Source organism: Myotis yumanensis, unplaced genomic scaffold, assembly GCF_028538775.1.
Source record: "Myotis yumanensis isolate MYYU_CA2020_CCGP unplaced genomic scaffold, mMyoYum1.0.hap1 SCAF_3, whole genome shotgun sequence".
Lineage (NCBI taxonomy): Eukaryota > Metazoa > Chordata > Mammalia > Chiroptera > Vespertilionidae > Myotis > Myotis yumanensis.
In genome coordinates this window covers 135,607,958-135,624,780 of record NW_027223754.1, presented here as the reverse complement: position 1 = coordinate 135,624,780, position 16,823 = coordinate 135,607,958, and the positions used below count along the sequence as shown (strand labels likewise).

Below are 16,823 nucleotides of genomic sequence, written 5' to 3'. Positions count from 1 at the left end.
CGGAGAAGTTACAAGGAATGAGGGGTGTCCTTTAGACTTGATGCTGAGACCATTCTATGACTGGATAAATAAATCATTTCTAGCAAGCGAGGGATATTTGATATTTTGTGGATTGTTGTACAGTGACCCTTTTCTCTTTTCGTTTAATAAAATTATGAAGTAGTCTTGCTTTTTCATACTTATCATGGTCTCAGAGTAACCTGACCTCAAGCTGGTGTTCTACCAGATTCTGTATGTTTCTCCCTCCCTCTACCCCAACCTGTTCCCTTCTTCCCCTCTTCCTCCTCCTCTCCCTCCTTCTCTTTCTCATCCAAAAGCAATTAAAATTGTTTTAAAATATATGCTTAATTGCTGAATTTTTCTCCCCCCCACCCCGAGTCACCCAGGGTAGTGACTTAATTATAAAGATGTGAGAGATTGTGAGCGATTTCATTTGGACAAAAAACAAGAAAGTTAGTTTTACCTTGTAGCTTTGCCACAGATAACCTTGCCCATGATTGGTTGCCTCCTGCATGAACCCTAACCAGGGCCCGGGCCAGGGAGGAGCCTGCAACTGAGGTACATGCCCTTGACTGGAATGTATGTGCCCTTGACTGGAATCAAACCCGGGACCCTTAGATCCACAGGCCGATGCTCTGTCCACTGGGCCAAACTGGCTAGGGCTTAATTTCTTAATTGTATTCTCACTTTGAAATAGCCCTCTCCGTCTGCTGCCTGTCACGGTGGAAGCCACCCTACTCTTGCCCTCTTCATTCACTGCAGTTACCTTTGGTCTCTCTGTTCATTCGCTATTCCCTTGCAGTGAGTACCTCCTTCACAGAAGAGGCAGAGTGATCTTTTCAAATACATTAAGATATATCACAAAACTCCTCTCTGAAAGTTCTCCCCCACCCATTGCAAGTCAAGTAACCCCCAGTCTTTAGCAGACCCTGAAGGACTCCTGCTTGCCTCTGTGACTTCATCATGGCTTTTCTTTTCATCTTGCCACTAATCAACTGGCTGGCCTTTGTTGTTCTTGGAAATAATCAAATGCATTCTTGCTTTATATCCTTTACTCTAACAATTCCCTTTATCTGGAATCATCAGTCTTTGTAAGTCTGGCTCCTTATCCTTTATTCCTTAGAGATCAAACGTATTTCCCTATTTGTAAGTTATCTCTGTCTAAATTAGCTTCATGTACTCTGTCTTTCTTTTATGTTATTTGTAGCACTTATCATTCATCCATTCATTCATTCATTTGTTCTATTGTGTGGTACTCCCTTTGCCATCTCACTTCACTCCCCACTTCACACATAAGCTCCGAGTGCATGTCTGTACATCTCTAAGTGTGCAGTCCCTAAGGAAGTACCTGGCACAAAAGAGGGGATTAACCAAGATCTGTTTAGTAAATGAATATACTTATGAATGAATAAATGAACAAGCAACCAAATGAGTGAACATATATTCTATACATATGTCTGTTGACTGATAACAAGAGGAATGCTTGTTAGTTTATTATTTAATTGAGGTATAGCTATCTGAAAAAGTCAATCTCTTTCTCTGGAAATATGCCTTAAAATATAATGTTCTTTTGAGCATGGTCTAGGACTATGGTTTAGATGGTATAGCATCCTAATGATGTTTTCCTGCTGCTTAAAATAATATTTGGATGCATTTCTCTGGCGTAATTCTAATGTAAATATGGTTTCATTTATAAATGTCACAATTAAATCAGAACTTTGGGAGAGGTGAGGTGGGTTGAAAAATAGCCTGGGTGTTAGAAGTTTCCATAGTCATGATTCATTAATTTGTAGGTGAGGGCCTACATATAAAGTACACATGGTTTTATGCATATTAAGTTTGAAAATAATTATAATTTATTTTACTATTTGTTTTCCCTACTTTGTATTTCTTGTTGTTGCATTTAGTGTTCAAATTTGACAGTAATTTAAATTATCTCTTTTATATTTCAATTTAAGGATTCAATTTCTATAGACATAATATCAAGGCCTAATGCATAGTGTGTGAATGTCGTTTTGCAGTGGAAGATGAAATGTGGTATTAAAATGTTAGGTGGAGGGCAGCAAAGAGCCAGCCTTGGTTTGGAATCCCTCCTGTAATTAATATCCAGTATTAACTTCTCCTTGAATCTGTTTCCTCATCCAAAGACTGGGCATAATATTTGTGTTCAGGACTGTGTTGAGAATTCAGCTGATGTGTTTAAGTTTGTGGCATGGTGCATGTAGCATTATTAGGTTGGGACAATTGTTAAGTTCAGTCCTTTTTCTCTTTTTTCCATCAGCAGCAAAAGGAGGTATTTGACTTTCCAAATATAAAAGATTATTATTCTGTGTAGATAATATGAGTGCATAAAGTATATAATATTTGACATTTTTTCTATAATCAATGCTTGACTCTGTAATTTGTAAAGAGCATCAACCACAACAATATCAATGGTAATAGCAAATGTTTATTGTTTGCCATGTGTCAGACACTGTCTTAAACACCCTATATATATTACTAACTTTTTAAAAATATATTTTTATTGATTTCAGAGAGGAAGGAAGAGGGATAGAGAGATAGAAACATCAATGATGAGAGAGAATCACTGATCAGCTGCCTCCTACACACCCCACACTGGGGATCAAGCCTGCAACCCAGGCGTGTGCCCTGACCAGGAATCGAACCATGACCTCCTGGTTCATAGGTAGATGCTCATCCACTGAGCCACACCAGCTATCTAATTTATTAATATCACAAAGCCCATGAGATACTAATTCCCATTTTACAGATGAGTAAACTGAGACACAGACTGTTAAATTATAGGGCACGTCGGCACATCTGGGCTTGAAAGATTCTATACTTAGGCATTAAAAAAATGATACTTAAAAACTGCTTTCATTCTTCAGGTATACTCAGTATTCACCCAAATATATCTTGACACAAACTTTCCCATCCCGATCTAGCTGTGAGGGATTCTAGTTTTAGGACTTGACACCCCATCTTTCTTTGTGCGAAGGAAGGAAGACAAGAGAAGCATCCCAGTTTGAGGAATAGTTCTGCTTGAGAGTCATGCTATATGGGCAGCTGTTGATAAAAGAATTATGACTTTTATTCTTTTTAATGTTGAGAAATCATGATTATTTGGGGTGAAAAACAAAGAGCACACAAAATATAGATTCTTTTAAAATGATTATATGTGGAAATACTGGGATACTGCTTTTCACAGAAATGTGTTTGTTAGCAGGAAGGGTATAAAAGAACTTTATTATACTTAACTGTTTTACGAAGCATGTTTTACTGATATGTCCCAGTGCCCATTAAGCCTCTTTATAGCTTTGATCTTGTTTAGTTTTCCTGCTTTTCATTCCCAGTTCTCCTATGTCATTTATCAGTTTTTAAATATTTGAATGAGATCTTTGTTTATTTTAAGGTGATTTCTTACAGTTTCTGGCCCAGTTAGCATACAGTAATTTCAGGCCATGAAGACCCCTACTGAAATTCGAAAGACCATGAAGTCTTTGTAGGTGATCTTAAGATAACATTGTTCTTGGCCTTATGATGAACTGTATATGTGTATCAGCTTTGAGACATAATAATTACTTTAGATTTTTTTAGGCTTTGGTTGCACTTAATCTTCTGGTTTGATGAAATGTTAGAGTATAAAGGAAATAAATTTTCCATCTTAAAAATGTTTTATGAAGCTTTTCTCTCCCTGTGGTACTTCCTGATGGCCTGATACTATGTCACGTATAATTGGATTGATACTCAGCCTGAATACTTCTTTCTCTTCTTGGCAGCATGGGGTAACCTTGGAAATGTTCTGAAGAGTCAGAGCAAAATTTCCGAAGCTGAAAGCGCCTATAGGAATGCTTTGTACTACCGTAGCAACATGGCTGACATGCTTTATAATTTGTGAGTATGCATTGCTTTCTCTGGTTTGGTTCATCTTTGAAACATGTGGTGAGAGGGACTATTGATTTAACTGCTGGAGATGGAGATGATAACTGTTTTCTGAAATAGTCTTTTCATTAATCATACCTCAGAGACTAGTAGGTGGATGGTATTTGTGACTTCCTTGTTATGGGCCACCTCGTTGATATTCATGTGTATTGATGTGACACAACTGAAGTACTGTGCCATGTAACAAAAATTGGTTTAAATGCTTTTAAATTTTTTAAAAATTTGTTCCACTAATACTTAGATGGGTTCATAAAATAAACCTGCTATGGTTGATAATTTATATAATTGATATCTTGACTATTAGTAATAATAGATTTTATCCTCTATTAAAAAATTGCTTCCAAGTATATGTAGAACATGTATTAGTGAATAAGATAACGGCTCTTCTTTTATTTGTCCCCTCTCCAGTGGTACTAATAATTAGGTTGGGATAATTGGATAATTTAGAATATTGGTGTACATTGGATTAGAAAAATCCCTAGGGGAAAAATTGGTTTTGTTCTTTAAATAGAAAGTCTCTAGGGGTACAGTGAGATGTGAATGGATAAATGCAAATTAACCAAAATCCCTTTTTTGGCCTCTTATATTTATGACACTTTTGTTTATAAGTAACAGAAACGTAGTCTAAACTTGCTTAAACACAGAAGAGGTTTTATTAACTCCCATAACTGAAAATTCCTGGCGTTAACTAGATGTGGCACAATTAGATCCAGCTGCTTTATTATGTTGTAAGAATTTGTCTACATTTTGTGGCTCTGGCTCCTCTAGGTTCGCTTCATTCTCTGTGGAACCCTGTCTATATCAACGGGAAAGATGATTCTTATACTGTTATGTGTATAACATCCTGACTCCTCAGTCTCAGAAGAGATTGTCTTGGTGTCTCTATTAATCCTGTAAAAAGGTCTTGCTATATCTTCCTGGGGTTATGTGTCCTCTCTTGGATGAAACGCTGGGCAGTGTGGCAGGGGCTATAAGATACCACTGTTGACAGTGCCACCAAAGTTGGAGTGGAGTGGAGGGGAGGGAAGTGGAGTGAAGGGGAGTGGATTGGAGTACGAATTCCCTGCTGGAAGAGACCAGGCAGAGTAAGATGTCACTGCTGTGACCAATGAATGCTATGTAATATTGACAATAACAAAGTTATCTGTCAGCTCTAATTTTTAGTATGTATTTATGCCTTGGTTGCATCTAAGTCTTTTGTACTGTCTAAATCTAAAAACACAGATAAAAAGGTAAAATAAAAGTTAACAGGAAAAAAGATTCAGATTTTTAACGTCAAGCAGACAGGGTGAGCTCAGTTTAATTTCCTGTTTATATATTTACCTTGTTTTTGCTTTGTTTTTTATCTTGATTGTTGAAAGTATTACATATGTCCCCTTTTTCCCCCTGCTAGCCGGTCCCTGCCCCCCACCCCAGGCCTTCATACTGGGGTCTCGTCTCACGGCCTGTGGTCTAAATTAGGTCAGCGTGTGTTTTGTGTTGACCTGCACAGTTTTAATTTTTTCTTTTTTCACCTGGAAGGTTTTCAGATGGGGCACATCCTTTCCAGCTTGCACAACCCCTGTTGCTCTCTGCTGTGTTTCACGCTCACCAGATATATCACCATCCTTTTCCCTGAAATAATTTAGTTTACATCTTTTTTTTTTTTACTTGAATAAATATATCTTGATATTCCTACAAGGTCTTTTCCCACATCTCCATCTAAATATTGTGATGTAACTATATTATTGATTAATAGAATCTTTATTTCATGAAAAAAACCTTATCAACTTGATAAATTTACACAAATGTTCCTTTTTTATTTATTTTTTGTATATGAAAGTAATGTTGTCAAAGGGGCCTCTTGCCTTGCAATATGGGATGAGAGTTTTCTTATGGTGTTTATTCTTTATACATTTTGGGGGAGAAAGTAAGCTGAACAACTAGCATCTCTGTTTTGATCTTATTTTTCTCTCTTTTATCCACAGTTCTCTATCTCTTGTTGGGCAAAGGTTAAAAGAAAAAAGGAAATGTATCTATCTAGGCTTATTCTTTTTTGAGAAGAGAAATTTATTCTATTAGATAAATTCAATTTACATGTAATCTAAAAGTTGCACCTTTAAAACTCCACTATCTAGATACATATATAAACTATGAAAGTATATGTATATACCTTCCCAAACCCTAATGAAAAATCCTTGTTGGAGAAATGATTGCTAACAAGTAACACAATCAGTTTGTTTCCCGCCCCCCCCCCCCCCACTAAATGTAGTAAAATCAGCTATGTCATAAATGCCATAGATAGCTCCATAATATTTCTAATAATGACAGGGTTTTATTTTTTTTAAACTACATTTAACTGTTAACTCAAAGGGAAAGGTTTAAATTCCACAAGAAGTGTTGGCAATGATTTCAGTGTATTAGATTATGTAACCCATGTCATTGACAGAAATCTGATATTCAATAATTATATTTCAAAATAGGGAATTTTTCAATGGTTTTTAAAATCAAATATCAATAAAATGCACCAAGATAGGTCTTTTACAACCCATAATATTATAAATATATGATATCATATTTCTCTAGGAACAAACTTTTTCTTTTCTACCTATTTATATAGGTAGGAAGTTTTCTCAAAGATAGTTTAGAGAATATTTGGGGAAAATTTTTTTTTTCATATGTATATGCTATTTTTAATACACAATTCTCTCTGATGTATAGAAATTGCTCCTTGTTCTCTTTCAAATCCTGAAAGAAAATGAATTTGCTTTGCTCAATCTTACCAGTAAGTAAACTTAACCTGATAATGCTCCTTTGTGGTAATAGCAGGTTTTAATTACTTTTCATATCATCAGTTATAGTTCAGTATCTTAAAGATGCTATATGACCAAAGCCTGAAATGAATGAATATGTATTAGTTGCATGAAATATTCATATTCACTGATGAATTTTAAAAGCTTTTGGAAATTATACACTTCTGTTAAATCCTGTACTTTTAGTCAGTAACCTAGATTTTTTTAAACGAATTCAGTGTTCATAAAGCTACTGCTTTGTAAATTATTAAAATTTTTCATATTGTTAGAAATTTTTACTAGGGAGATATATATGATTATGTAACTTCACAAAATAGATCCAGAGATATGGAACAGACTGACCAATCTCAAGGGAAGAGTTTAACAAAAGAATTTATATGCATATATGGATAGCCATGGACACAGACAATAGTGCAGTGAAGACCTGGTGAAGGAAGCAGGAGCAGGGTGAAGGTGATCAGTGGGGGGAAAGGGGACTTCTATAATAATTTCAACAATAAAGATAAATTAGAAAAAACCCACAAGCAATCATTACTAAAGGGAGGTACACCAACATTGACCAGCCACAGGATGATTCTAGGAGGTCAGAGAGAATCCTAAATTAGTACCTGTATATTGAATTTTATGTTTAAATTTTAAAAAATACTAGCACATTTAAAAGCACATATAAATATTGTTCTATGTCAGGATAGATAAAAATGATTTGAAAAATTATTAAATAAATACTTGTATAAATGATATTTGGTTATATCTGAAATGGGGCAGCATTGCCTGATAATATCTTCAAACTTTGAAGACAGTTTTTTTTTTCAGTATTAGTATCAAGTTATACATGAGAGGTGCATATAAATGGTTATATATCTTTTTAATAAATTAATGGGATAATATTGATTCTTTTTTCTTGATAGCAATTACTTGAATTACTTACATATACGAAGCACTCTTCTTAATTCTTTACAAATGTTATCATAGTTTGTCTTTAAATGAAGCCTACAATATGAGGAAAATGAAACTCAGAGGCAATTTCTCTAAGGTCACACAAATAGTGTGGGAACTGGAATTTGAACTTAAGAGATTAAGAAAAAAGTTAACTCTATATCCATAAAGTCACATTTTTACAGAATAAACAGAAGGTGTGAGAAAAAACCCTCAATGTATATCTTTCAAATTCAGAAAAAACATTAATTCAAATAACCTTTACATGTAGAATATTTGAAATTAAATCTAATAGAGAATATAAATTAACTTTTTATGTCAGTTACTCTGTTTACTGAACTCAAGCTGTAGAATTTTGTTAGAAAGATCATCAGTGGGTTTGTAGCACTGAGGTAAGAGTTGCTTTGAAGAAGAAATTGCATCAAAAAGCCTTTTTAAGTGTCTAAATTATTCCTGGCCAGTGTGGCTGAGTTTGTTAGTCATCGTCCCATGCACCATAAGGTTGCAGGTTCCATTCGTGGTCCCGGCAAATGCCCAGGTTGCAGGTTCAATCCCTGATAGGGGGCATGCAGGAGGCAGCCTATCAATGTTCTGCTCTCACATCAATGTTTCTCTCTCCCTCTCCCTTCCTCATTCCCTAAAATTCAATTTTTAAAAATAGTTCTTAAAAACATAAATAAATTCATTAATTATAAACTATTGATACCATGTCAATCCATGCTTACAGATAATAGTCACATAATGTGAAATTTAAAGTGGTACTTACTTCTACTCTTAGTAGCAATAGATATAGTACACTCATTGCACAGCCTTATATTCAGCCTTCTATTTATATTGCCCAATTTATTGAAATGCATTACTTCACATGACTAAGTTTTTTAAATACCTGGTATAATAGATCTTCATTATGATGCTGGTTTTTATTTTCAAGTATAGGAAATTTTCAGAAACAAAAGAGATGGGCCATTGTTTAGTGATTGACACTGTCAAATTTCACAAATACATAGTCAACTTTCAACCTTGTAACTACACCACTCACTGACATTTGAAATAGAATTGATTTCTAGGCTGAAAAATACTCAGCTGATGTTCTTTCATTGTTGTTATAGATTTGTCCCAGTCACTTTGTTCCAAATGATATTTAAATAATAATTCAATAGAAAATTAAATATTTCATTTGGGATTTGATTTCAGAATGCAGGTAATAAATATAGGGTTGGGTAAAGGTAAGTTTACAGTTGTTCATAAGGAAAATAATGCAATAATTAATAAATAATAATTCAAAAATAAACTCTGTTTCACATACTCACAACTAACTGTACACCTACTTTTGCTATACTGTGTATAATGTGGTTTAATCAGTTTCTGATTATCTTACATAACAGAGCAGATCATTTCTGTGGAAAATAGAGATTTTGCCACTTTAAGCTAGTTGCCTTTTCTATGTTAAAAGAATCTAAATAATTATCCAATCTGAGAAGCTAGGAAAGAAACAATAAAATAAACTAATAAATTTAAAGGAAATAAAAAGAAAAATGTTAATAAAATATAATATATGAGCTTGTTCTTTAAAAGAGGAACAATTTCTGTCAATGGTAATATGGGACAAAATATAAAATCTCAAATATACAGCATTGAAAATCAGAAAAGGGCTACAACTAGATATATGGAAAGTTAAAATAACAAAATGTAACTAAATATATGAAAGTCTTAGATATGAAATCTGTAGATGAATGCTTTTTTGGAAAAATAGAAATGGCCAACATTGGCACAAGAAGAGGTAGGCAATCTGAATTTAAAAAAACCTCAAAATTTTGAAAACCACATAAAGAATCTTTTCCACTAGGTACCAAGTTAGGGATTTCATGAGTTCTGTCAAATCTTTGATGAAGTGGTATTTCTTGCACCTAGTTGCACTTTTCATTTATTTTTGTGAAGCTAGATAATGCTGATAGCAAAGGTCTGATTAGATTTAACACCAAAAAAAAAAGAGGATAGTAACTCCCAACACCCGCTCCCTCCAGAAAACCCAAAACAGAACAAAAAGCAAACAAGCAAGAACAAAATAACAGGACCAGGACAGGCCAATTATACTTATTAATATAACTGTTGACATGTCTTAAATTTAATGTAGTGGATGCAGCAGCATATTAAAGATTAAAACACAACTATCAGATGGCATTTATTTTTAGATTTATGGTATTCAATATTACCATTCAATTATTCTATTCTTTTAATTTAAAAAGTCAGAAGAGGAAAAGTATATGATCATCTCTAGAAATGCCATGAAGCCTTTTGATCAACATCTGCCTCAGAGAACAAGACTTATCAATAAGCTGGGAATAAATAAATACTTGTGCAACATAAAGAATATCTGTCTAAAGTTAATATTGAAGCACAGTGGCCATTTTCATTCATATTCAGCTTGTTGATGTAGTGGCAATTTCTTATTGATTATTGTATCTTCCCATACTTATAGGAGTTCTAACTATATTTGTTAGTTTTATAAGTGAATTATTAAATCCATATCAGAGCAGAGAAGATCCCATTTGTCAATGTAAGTGATAAGATTAGTAGTGGGTATTAGATAACTATGGTTTTTGAATTGTTTAAATGTATTTTGATCCTTATCCCTAAACTAGTTGAAGCTATAAAGCCCCTTCTTGAATTAGATATCTAGAGTTATTTTTTTTCTTGCAATTTCCGGAGCAAACACATTCCTATTAGGGTTGTTGTGTGTAGTAGTTTGCTAAGACTGCCATGACATAGCACCACAAGCTTGGTACTTAAAACAATAAAAATGTATTGTGTCACGGTTTTGGATATGGACAGACTGAAATGAAGGTGTCCACAGGGCCATGCTCCCTTTGAGACTTGGAGGGGAATTCTTTCCTGCTTCTTACTGTACTTTGCTGGCTTTTGGGGTGTCCCTGGGCTTACAGCTACATAACTCTGATCTCTGCGTCTGTCATCACGTTTCCCCCGTGTTTCTCTGTCTTCACATCCTCAGGCTGCCAGCCATAGGATTAAGGGCCCACCCATGTTAATTGGACATTTTACATCTGCAGAGACCCTATTTTCCCCAAATTTCATATTCTGTGGTACTGAAGGGTTAGGATGACAACATATCTGATTTTGAAGAGACAATTTAACCAATAACAGTTGCCTTTTGGAAGCTTCCATTTAGGAGAGATAGAGCTCAGACAGTGGATTTTAATGGGGAGGGGACTGGGTAAAAGATTCCTTTATGAAGCTAAAATTTTGTACAGGATTTCAACAAGTTTATATGTTTCATGATGCTAAGAACTCTGTCCTAGGAGGAAGTATCTTAGGGGGATGCAGCAGTGGGGAAAATGGGTGCAGAACTGATACATTTATGTGTTCATGCAGGGCTAGGTTTTGAAAACCTTTGAGAGATTAAAAGGATCAAAGATTACAGAATGGAAGTGGTGCTCTCTGAGATGAAGCTGAGCCATCCTTTGAGTTCTGTTGAAAACTAACAGGAGAAACTCATGAGACGTGAGGACATGAAAATGAAAGAGAAAGTAACTGTGGGCCAAATGGCAAGAGTTCAGGACAGGGTTTCCCACCAGGTTCCCTGGATGTGTGTGTGTGTGTATGTGTATGTGTAAATGTATGTGTACTAGTATGTGTATTGTGTATATGTATGTGTGTTTTATTCTGGGGACAGAAGAGCAGAGAAGGGTGTCCAGGGGATACTAGGTAAGCAGGCTGGTCTCCTAAAATTAGAGGTTATCAGACAGGAGCACCTGGAAGTGCCTGGCATGTCTGATGTAAAGGAAATGGAGCTGAGAGATTTTGGTGAAATTCCATTGCCTCGGGGTCACTAGGGCTCTGGGTACACAACTCATCTGGCCCTTTACTGATTCCTGGAATTGGGCGGGGGGTGCAGCTTGTAGGTACCTACCTGTTTACATGGCAAGAACATTTTAAACTGGTTGTTCCTGCTTGTTTACATTTTATTTTTTTGAAAAATATGCCTGATTCAAAATTTTTGTTTTTTGTTCTGATTTTTAGTTGAACTTCTTAGAGTTTTCCCAATGATGTCATTTCCTCATTGCCTAGGAAGCCTCTGCACATACTATTTGTTTTGCCTGCAGCATTCTCTGCCATCTTCTCCCCTTCTGATCTGTTTCCACCCTACTCCCCATCCTTTCTGCTTGGCTAATACCTCAGCATCCTTTATATCTCAGCTCAAATATTTTCCTGGGAAGATTTCTTGATGCCTCTCCTTTTTCTGAGTTGGAAGATAGGTACCTCTACCAAATCTCACCAGAGCAAGTACTACTTGGCTGTTTTCAGTCTGTGTCCTAATAATACTTGTGATACCATGTTCCTCTTAATTAGAGCATAAGCTCTTTAAAGCCAGGGGAAGCTCTTTCTAGCCCCAGTGCCAAGCCAGGCAAATGGGCTTAATATTATGTACATGTTAGTGAATGAACTAGTGAGTCCTAACCTTTTTGGCTCAGTGGATAGAGCATCTGCCTGCAGACTGAAGGGTCCCAGGTTGGTTTACGGTCAAGGGCATGTACCTTGGTTTCGGGCACATCCCCAGTAGGGGGGGGTGCAGGAGGCAGCTGATGGATGTTTCTCTCTCATCCATGTTTCTAACTCTATCCCTCTCTGTAAAAAAATCAATAAAATATATTTTAAAAAAATAAGCTAATGAATGAGTTACACTATAGATATGTCGATTAATACACTAGTGAGTGAATTATTAAACTAATCCATTATTTGATTAATAGACCAATGAATAAACTAGTGAATGAAAATATATCAACAGAGTTTAAGTTTATTGGACAACAATCCTGTGTCCTGCCCATTATACCTAGGTGATATACGTTTTCCCCAGCTCGTGTTACTGGCCATGTTTACTTAGCTGACTCTTTATATTGATGTATTCTACAACTTGTTTGTATCATATCTGTATTTGAAAATAGTCACTGTCCAAAAACATACGAGCAGTAAAATTTCCTCACAGAGACATGGTTACTGTGTACAGGCTGTCGTGGGATAAAGATTCTGGAATACATCATCCAGTGTCATGGCTTGAGTTCCCTTCCTGTTTCTCCCAGAAGCCCTGGACATATTTTCTTTATTACTACATTGAACACAAACTTTTTTTTTTTTTTCAGAATGGGTAAGAGAAAATAAAGAATATGTTACTTAACTGGAAAGCCAGCCAAAGACATTTCAACAAAACAAATTTTGGTTATTTCCACTGTTAATCAGAAAAAAAATAGCAAATAATAGCAAATAATAAAGCATATAATTCTATTCTGATTTATTAAATATAGAATGAGATGTTTCAGGGTTCTTGAAATATTAATAGGTCTTTAAAAATTCTACTTGGATATAAGTGGCTATACAACTGACTTCTGTTGAACATATTTAAATTTGCCATTCAGTAATTTTCAATTCTAATTTGCGGTCGTACAGTATTATTAACCAAATCTACAGTCTAAGAATATAAGTTTAGCCTTTATTGAGAATATTTTTTTTATTTTTTTATTTTTTTTTATTTTTTTATTTTTTTCGCTAAAAGTATTACAAAGTGTATTACATAAGTGTCCTTTTTTCCCCCCCGCCCTTGACAGACCCCTGCCCTCCCTTACCCCCCAGTGTCTTATGTCCATTAGTTATGGTTATATGGATGCATACCAGTCCTTCGGTTGATCTCTTAATCCCCTCCCACCTCCCCCCCAACCCTCCCTGGCCTTCCCACTGCAGTTTGACAATCAGTTTGAGGCAGCTCTGCCTCTGTATCTATTATTGTTCAAAAGTTTGTAATGGTCTTTATTATCCATGAATGAGTGAGATCATGTGGTATTTTTCCTTCATTGACTGGCTTATTTCACTTAGCATAATGCTCTCCAGTTCCATCCATGCTGTTGCAAATGGTAAGAATTCCTTCTTTTTTACAGCAGCATAGTATTCCATCGTGTAGATGTACCACAGTTTTCTAATCCATTCATCTACTGATGGGCACTTAGGCTGTTTCCAGATCTTAGCTATGGTGAATTGTGCTGCTATGAACATCGGGGTGCATATATCCTTTCTGATTGGTGTTTCTGGTTTCTTGGGATATATTCCTAGAAGTGGGATCACAGGGTCAAATGGGAGTTCCATTTCCAATTTTTTGAGGAACCTCCATACTGCCTTCCATAGTGGCTGCACCAGTCTGCATTCCCACCAGCAGTGCACAAGTGTTCCTTTTTCTCCACATCCTCTCCAGCACTTGTCGTTTGTTGATTTGTTGATGATGGCCATTCTGACAGGTGTGAGATGGTACCTCATTGTTGTTTTGATTTGCATCTCTCGGATGATTAGTGACTTTGAGCATGTTTTCATATGTCTCTTGGCTTTCTGAATGTCCTCTTTTGAAAGGTGTCTATTTAGATCCTTGGCCCATTTTTTGATTGGATTGTTTATCTTCTTTTTGTTAAGTTGTATGAGTTCCCTATAAATTTTGGAGATTAAGCCCTTATCAGATATGACGTTGGCAAATATGTTTTCCCACGAGGTGGGTTTTCTTGTTGTTTTGTTGATGGTTTCTTTTGCTGTGCAGAAGCTTTTTATTTTGATGTAGTCCCATTTGTTCAGTTTCTCTTTAGTTTCAACTGCCCTAGGAGCTGTATCAGTGAAGAAATTGTTTTGGCATATGTCTGAGATTTTGCTGCCTTTGTATTCTTCTAGAATTTTTATGGTTTCCTGTCGTACATTTAAGTCCTTTATCCATTTTGAGTTTATTCTTGTGTATGGTGTAAGTTGGTGGTCTAGTTTCATTTTCTTGCATATATCTGTCCAATTTTCCCAACACCATTTATTGAAGAGACTATCTTGGCTCCATTGTATGTTCATGCCTCCTTTGTCAAAAATTAATTGAGCATATTGGTTCGGGCTAATTTCTGGACTCTCTATTCTATTCCACTGATCTATATGTCTGTTCTTGTGCCAGTACCAGGCAGTTTTGAGAACAGTGGCTTTGTAATACAGCTTGATATCTGGCATTGAGATCCCACCTACTTTGTTTTTTCTCAGGATCGCTGCAGCTATTCGGGGTCTTTTTTTATTCCAGATGAATTTTTGGAGAGTTCGTTCTAGATCCTTGAAGAAGGCCATTGGTATTTTAATGGGAAGTGCTTTGAATGTATAGATTGCTTTGGGTAATATGGACATTTTAATGATGTTGATTCTACCAATCCAAGAACATGGTATGTTCTTCCATCTGTTTATGTCCTCCTCTATCTCTTTTTTCAACGTCCTATAGTTTTCTGAGTAGAGGTCTTTTACCTCTTTAGTTAAGTTTATTCCTAGGTATCTTAATTTTTGGGGTGCGATGGTAAATGGGATTGTTTTTATAATCTCTCTTTCTGAAAGTTCACTATTGGTATATAGAAATGCCTCGGATTTCTTGGGGTTAATTTTGTATCCTGCTACATTGCCAAATTCATGTATTAAGTCTAGTAGTTTTTTGATGGAGTCTCTAGGGTTCTGTATGTATAATATCATGTCATCTGCAAATAAGGACAGTTTTACTTCCTCTTTTCCAATTTGGATGCCTTTTATTTCTTCTTCTTGTCTAATTGCAATGGCTAATACTTCCAGGACTATGTTGAACAGGAGTGGAGAGAGTGGACATCCCTGTCTTGTTCCTGTTCTTAGGGGAAATGGTGTTAGTTTTTGTCCATTGAGTATGATGTTGGCTGTGGGCCTGTCATATATGGCTTTTATTATGTTGAGGTATGATCCTTCTATTCCCACCTTGCTGAGAGTTTTTATCAAAAATGGGTGTTGGATTTTGTCAAATGCTTTTTCTGCATCAATTGATATGACCATGTGGTTTTTTTCTTTCAATTTGTTTATGTGATGTATCACGTTTATTGATTTACGGATGTTGTACCATCCTTGCATCCCTGGGATAAATCCTACTTGGTCATGGTGTATGATCCTTCTGATGTACTGCTGGATCCGATTTGCTAAGATTTTGTTGAGGATTTTGGCATCTATGTTCATGAGGGATATTGGCCTGTAATTCTCTTTCATTGTGTTGTCTTTACCTGGTTTTGGTATTAGGGTGATGCTAGCTTCATAAAATGTGTTTGGAAGTGTTCCATCCTCTTGGACTTTTTGTAGTAATCTGAGGAGGATAGGTTTCAGTTCTTCCTTAAAAGTTTGGTAAAACTCCCCTGAGAAGCCGTCTGGTCCTGGGCTTTTGTTTGCTGGAAGCTTTTTGATGACTGCTTCAATTTCTTCCATCGTTATTGGCCTATTGAGATTTTTAGATTCTTCCTGATTGAGTTTTGGAATGTTGTATTTTTCTAGGAATTTGTCCATTTCCTCCAGGTTGTCTAGTTTGTTGGAGTAGAGTTGTCCGTAGTATTGTTTAACAATCATTTGTATTTCTTTGGGGTCTGTTGTTATTTCGCCTCTATCATTTCTGATTTGGTTTATTTGGGACCTCTCTCTTTGCTTCTTGGTGAGCCTGGCTAGGGGTTTGTCAATCTTGTTTATCCTTTCAAAGAACCAGCTCTTGGTTTCATTGATTTTCTGTATTGTTTTTTTGGTCTCTATTTCATTGATTTCTGCTCTAATCTTTATTATCTCCTTCCTTCTGCTCACTCTGGGCTTTTCTTGTTGCTCTCTTTCTAATTCTTTGAGTTGTAGAGTTAGATGATTAACTACCATTTTTTCTTGTTTTTTGAGGTAGGCCTGTAGAGCTATAAACTTCCCTCTCAGGACTGCTTTCATTGTGTCCCAGAGGTTTTGGATTGTTGTGTTTTCATTGTCATTAGTGTCCAGGATGTTTTTAATTTCTTCTTTGATGTCATCGGTAACCCAATCAATATTTAATAACATGCTATTCAGCTTCCAAGTGTTTGAGTATTTTGGGTTGTTTTTATTGTGGTTTATTTCTAACATTATGCCATCGTGGTCTGAGAAGATGCTTTTTATGATTTCAATCTTCTTGAATTTGTGGAGACTTTGCTTGTGACCCAATATGTGGTCTATTTTTGAATATGTCCCATGAGCACCTGAGAGGAATGTATATTCCGCAGCTGTGGGGTGAAGTGTTCTGAAGATGTCAATTAAGTCCATCTGATCTAGTGAGTCATTTAGGATTGCTGTTTC

At 35.8% G+C, this 16,823-nt stretch overlaps 1 protein-coding gene across 3 annotated transcripts in view; it reads left to right on the top strand.

Annotated features, from left to right (window-relative positions):
- The window catches only part of TMTC2 (transmembrane O-mannosyltransferase targeting cadherins 2), a 413,884-nt gene that overhangs the window by 223,545 nt on the left and 173,516 nt on the right, over positions 1-16,823 (top strand). For all 3 annotated transcript variants that reach the window (XM_070409633.1, XM_070409634.1, XM_070409635.1), the window contains exon 4: positions 3,780-3,894. In XM_070409633.1, the coding sequence (XP_070265734.1) occupies positions 3,780-3,894 (115 nt within the window). The remainder of the gene's footprint in view (positions 1-3,779; positions 3,895-16,823) is intronic.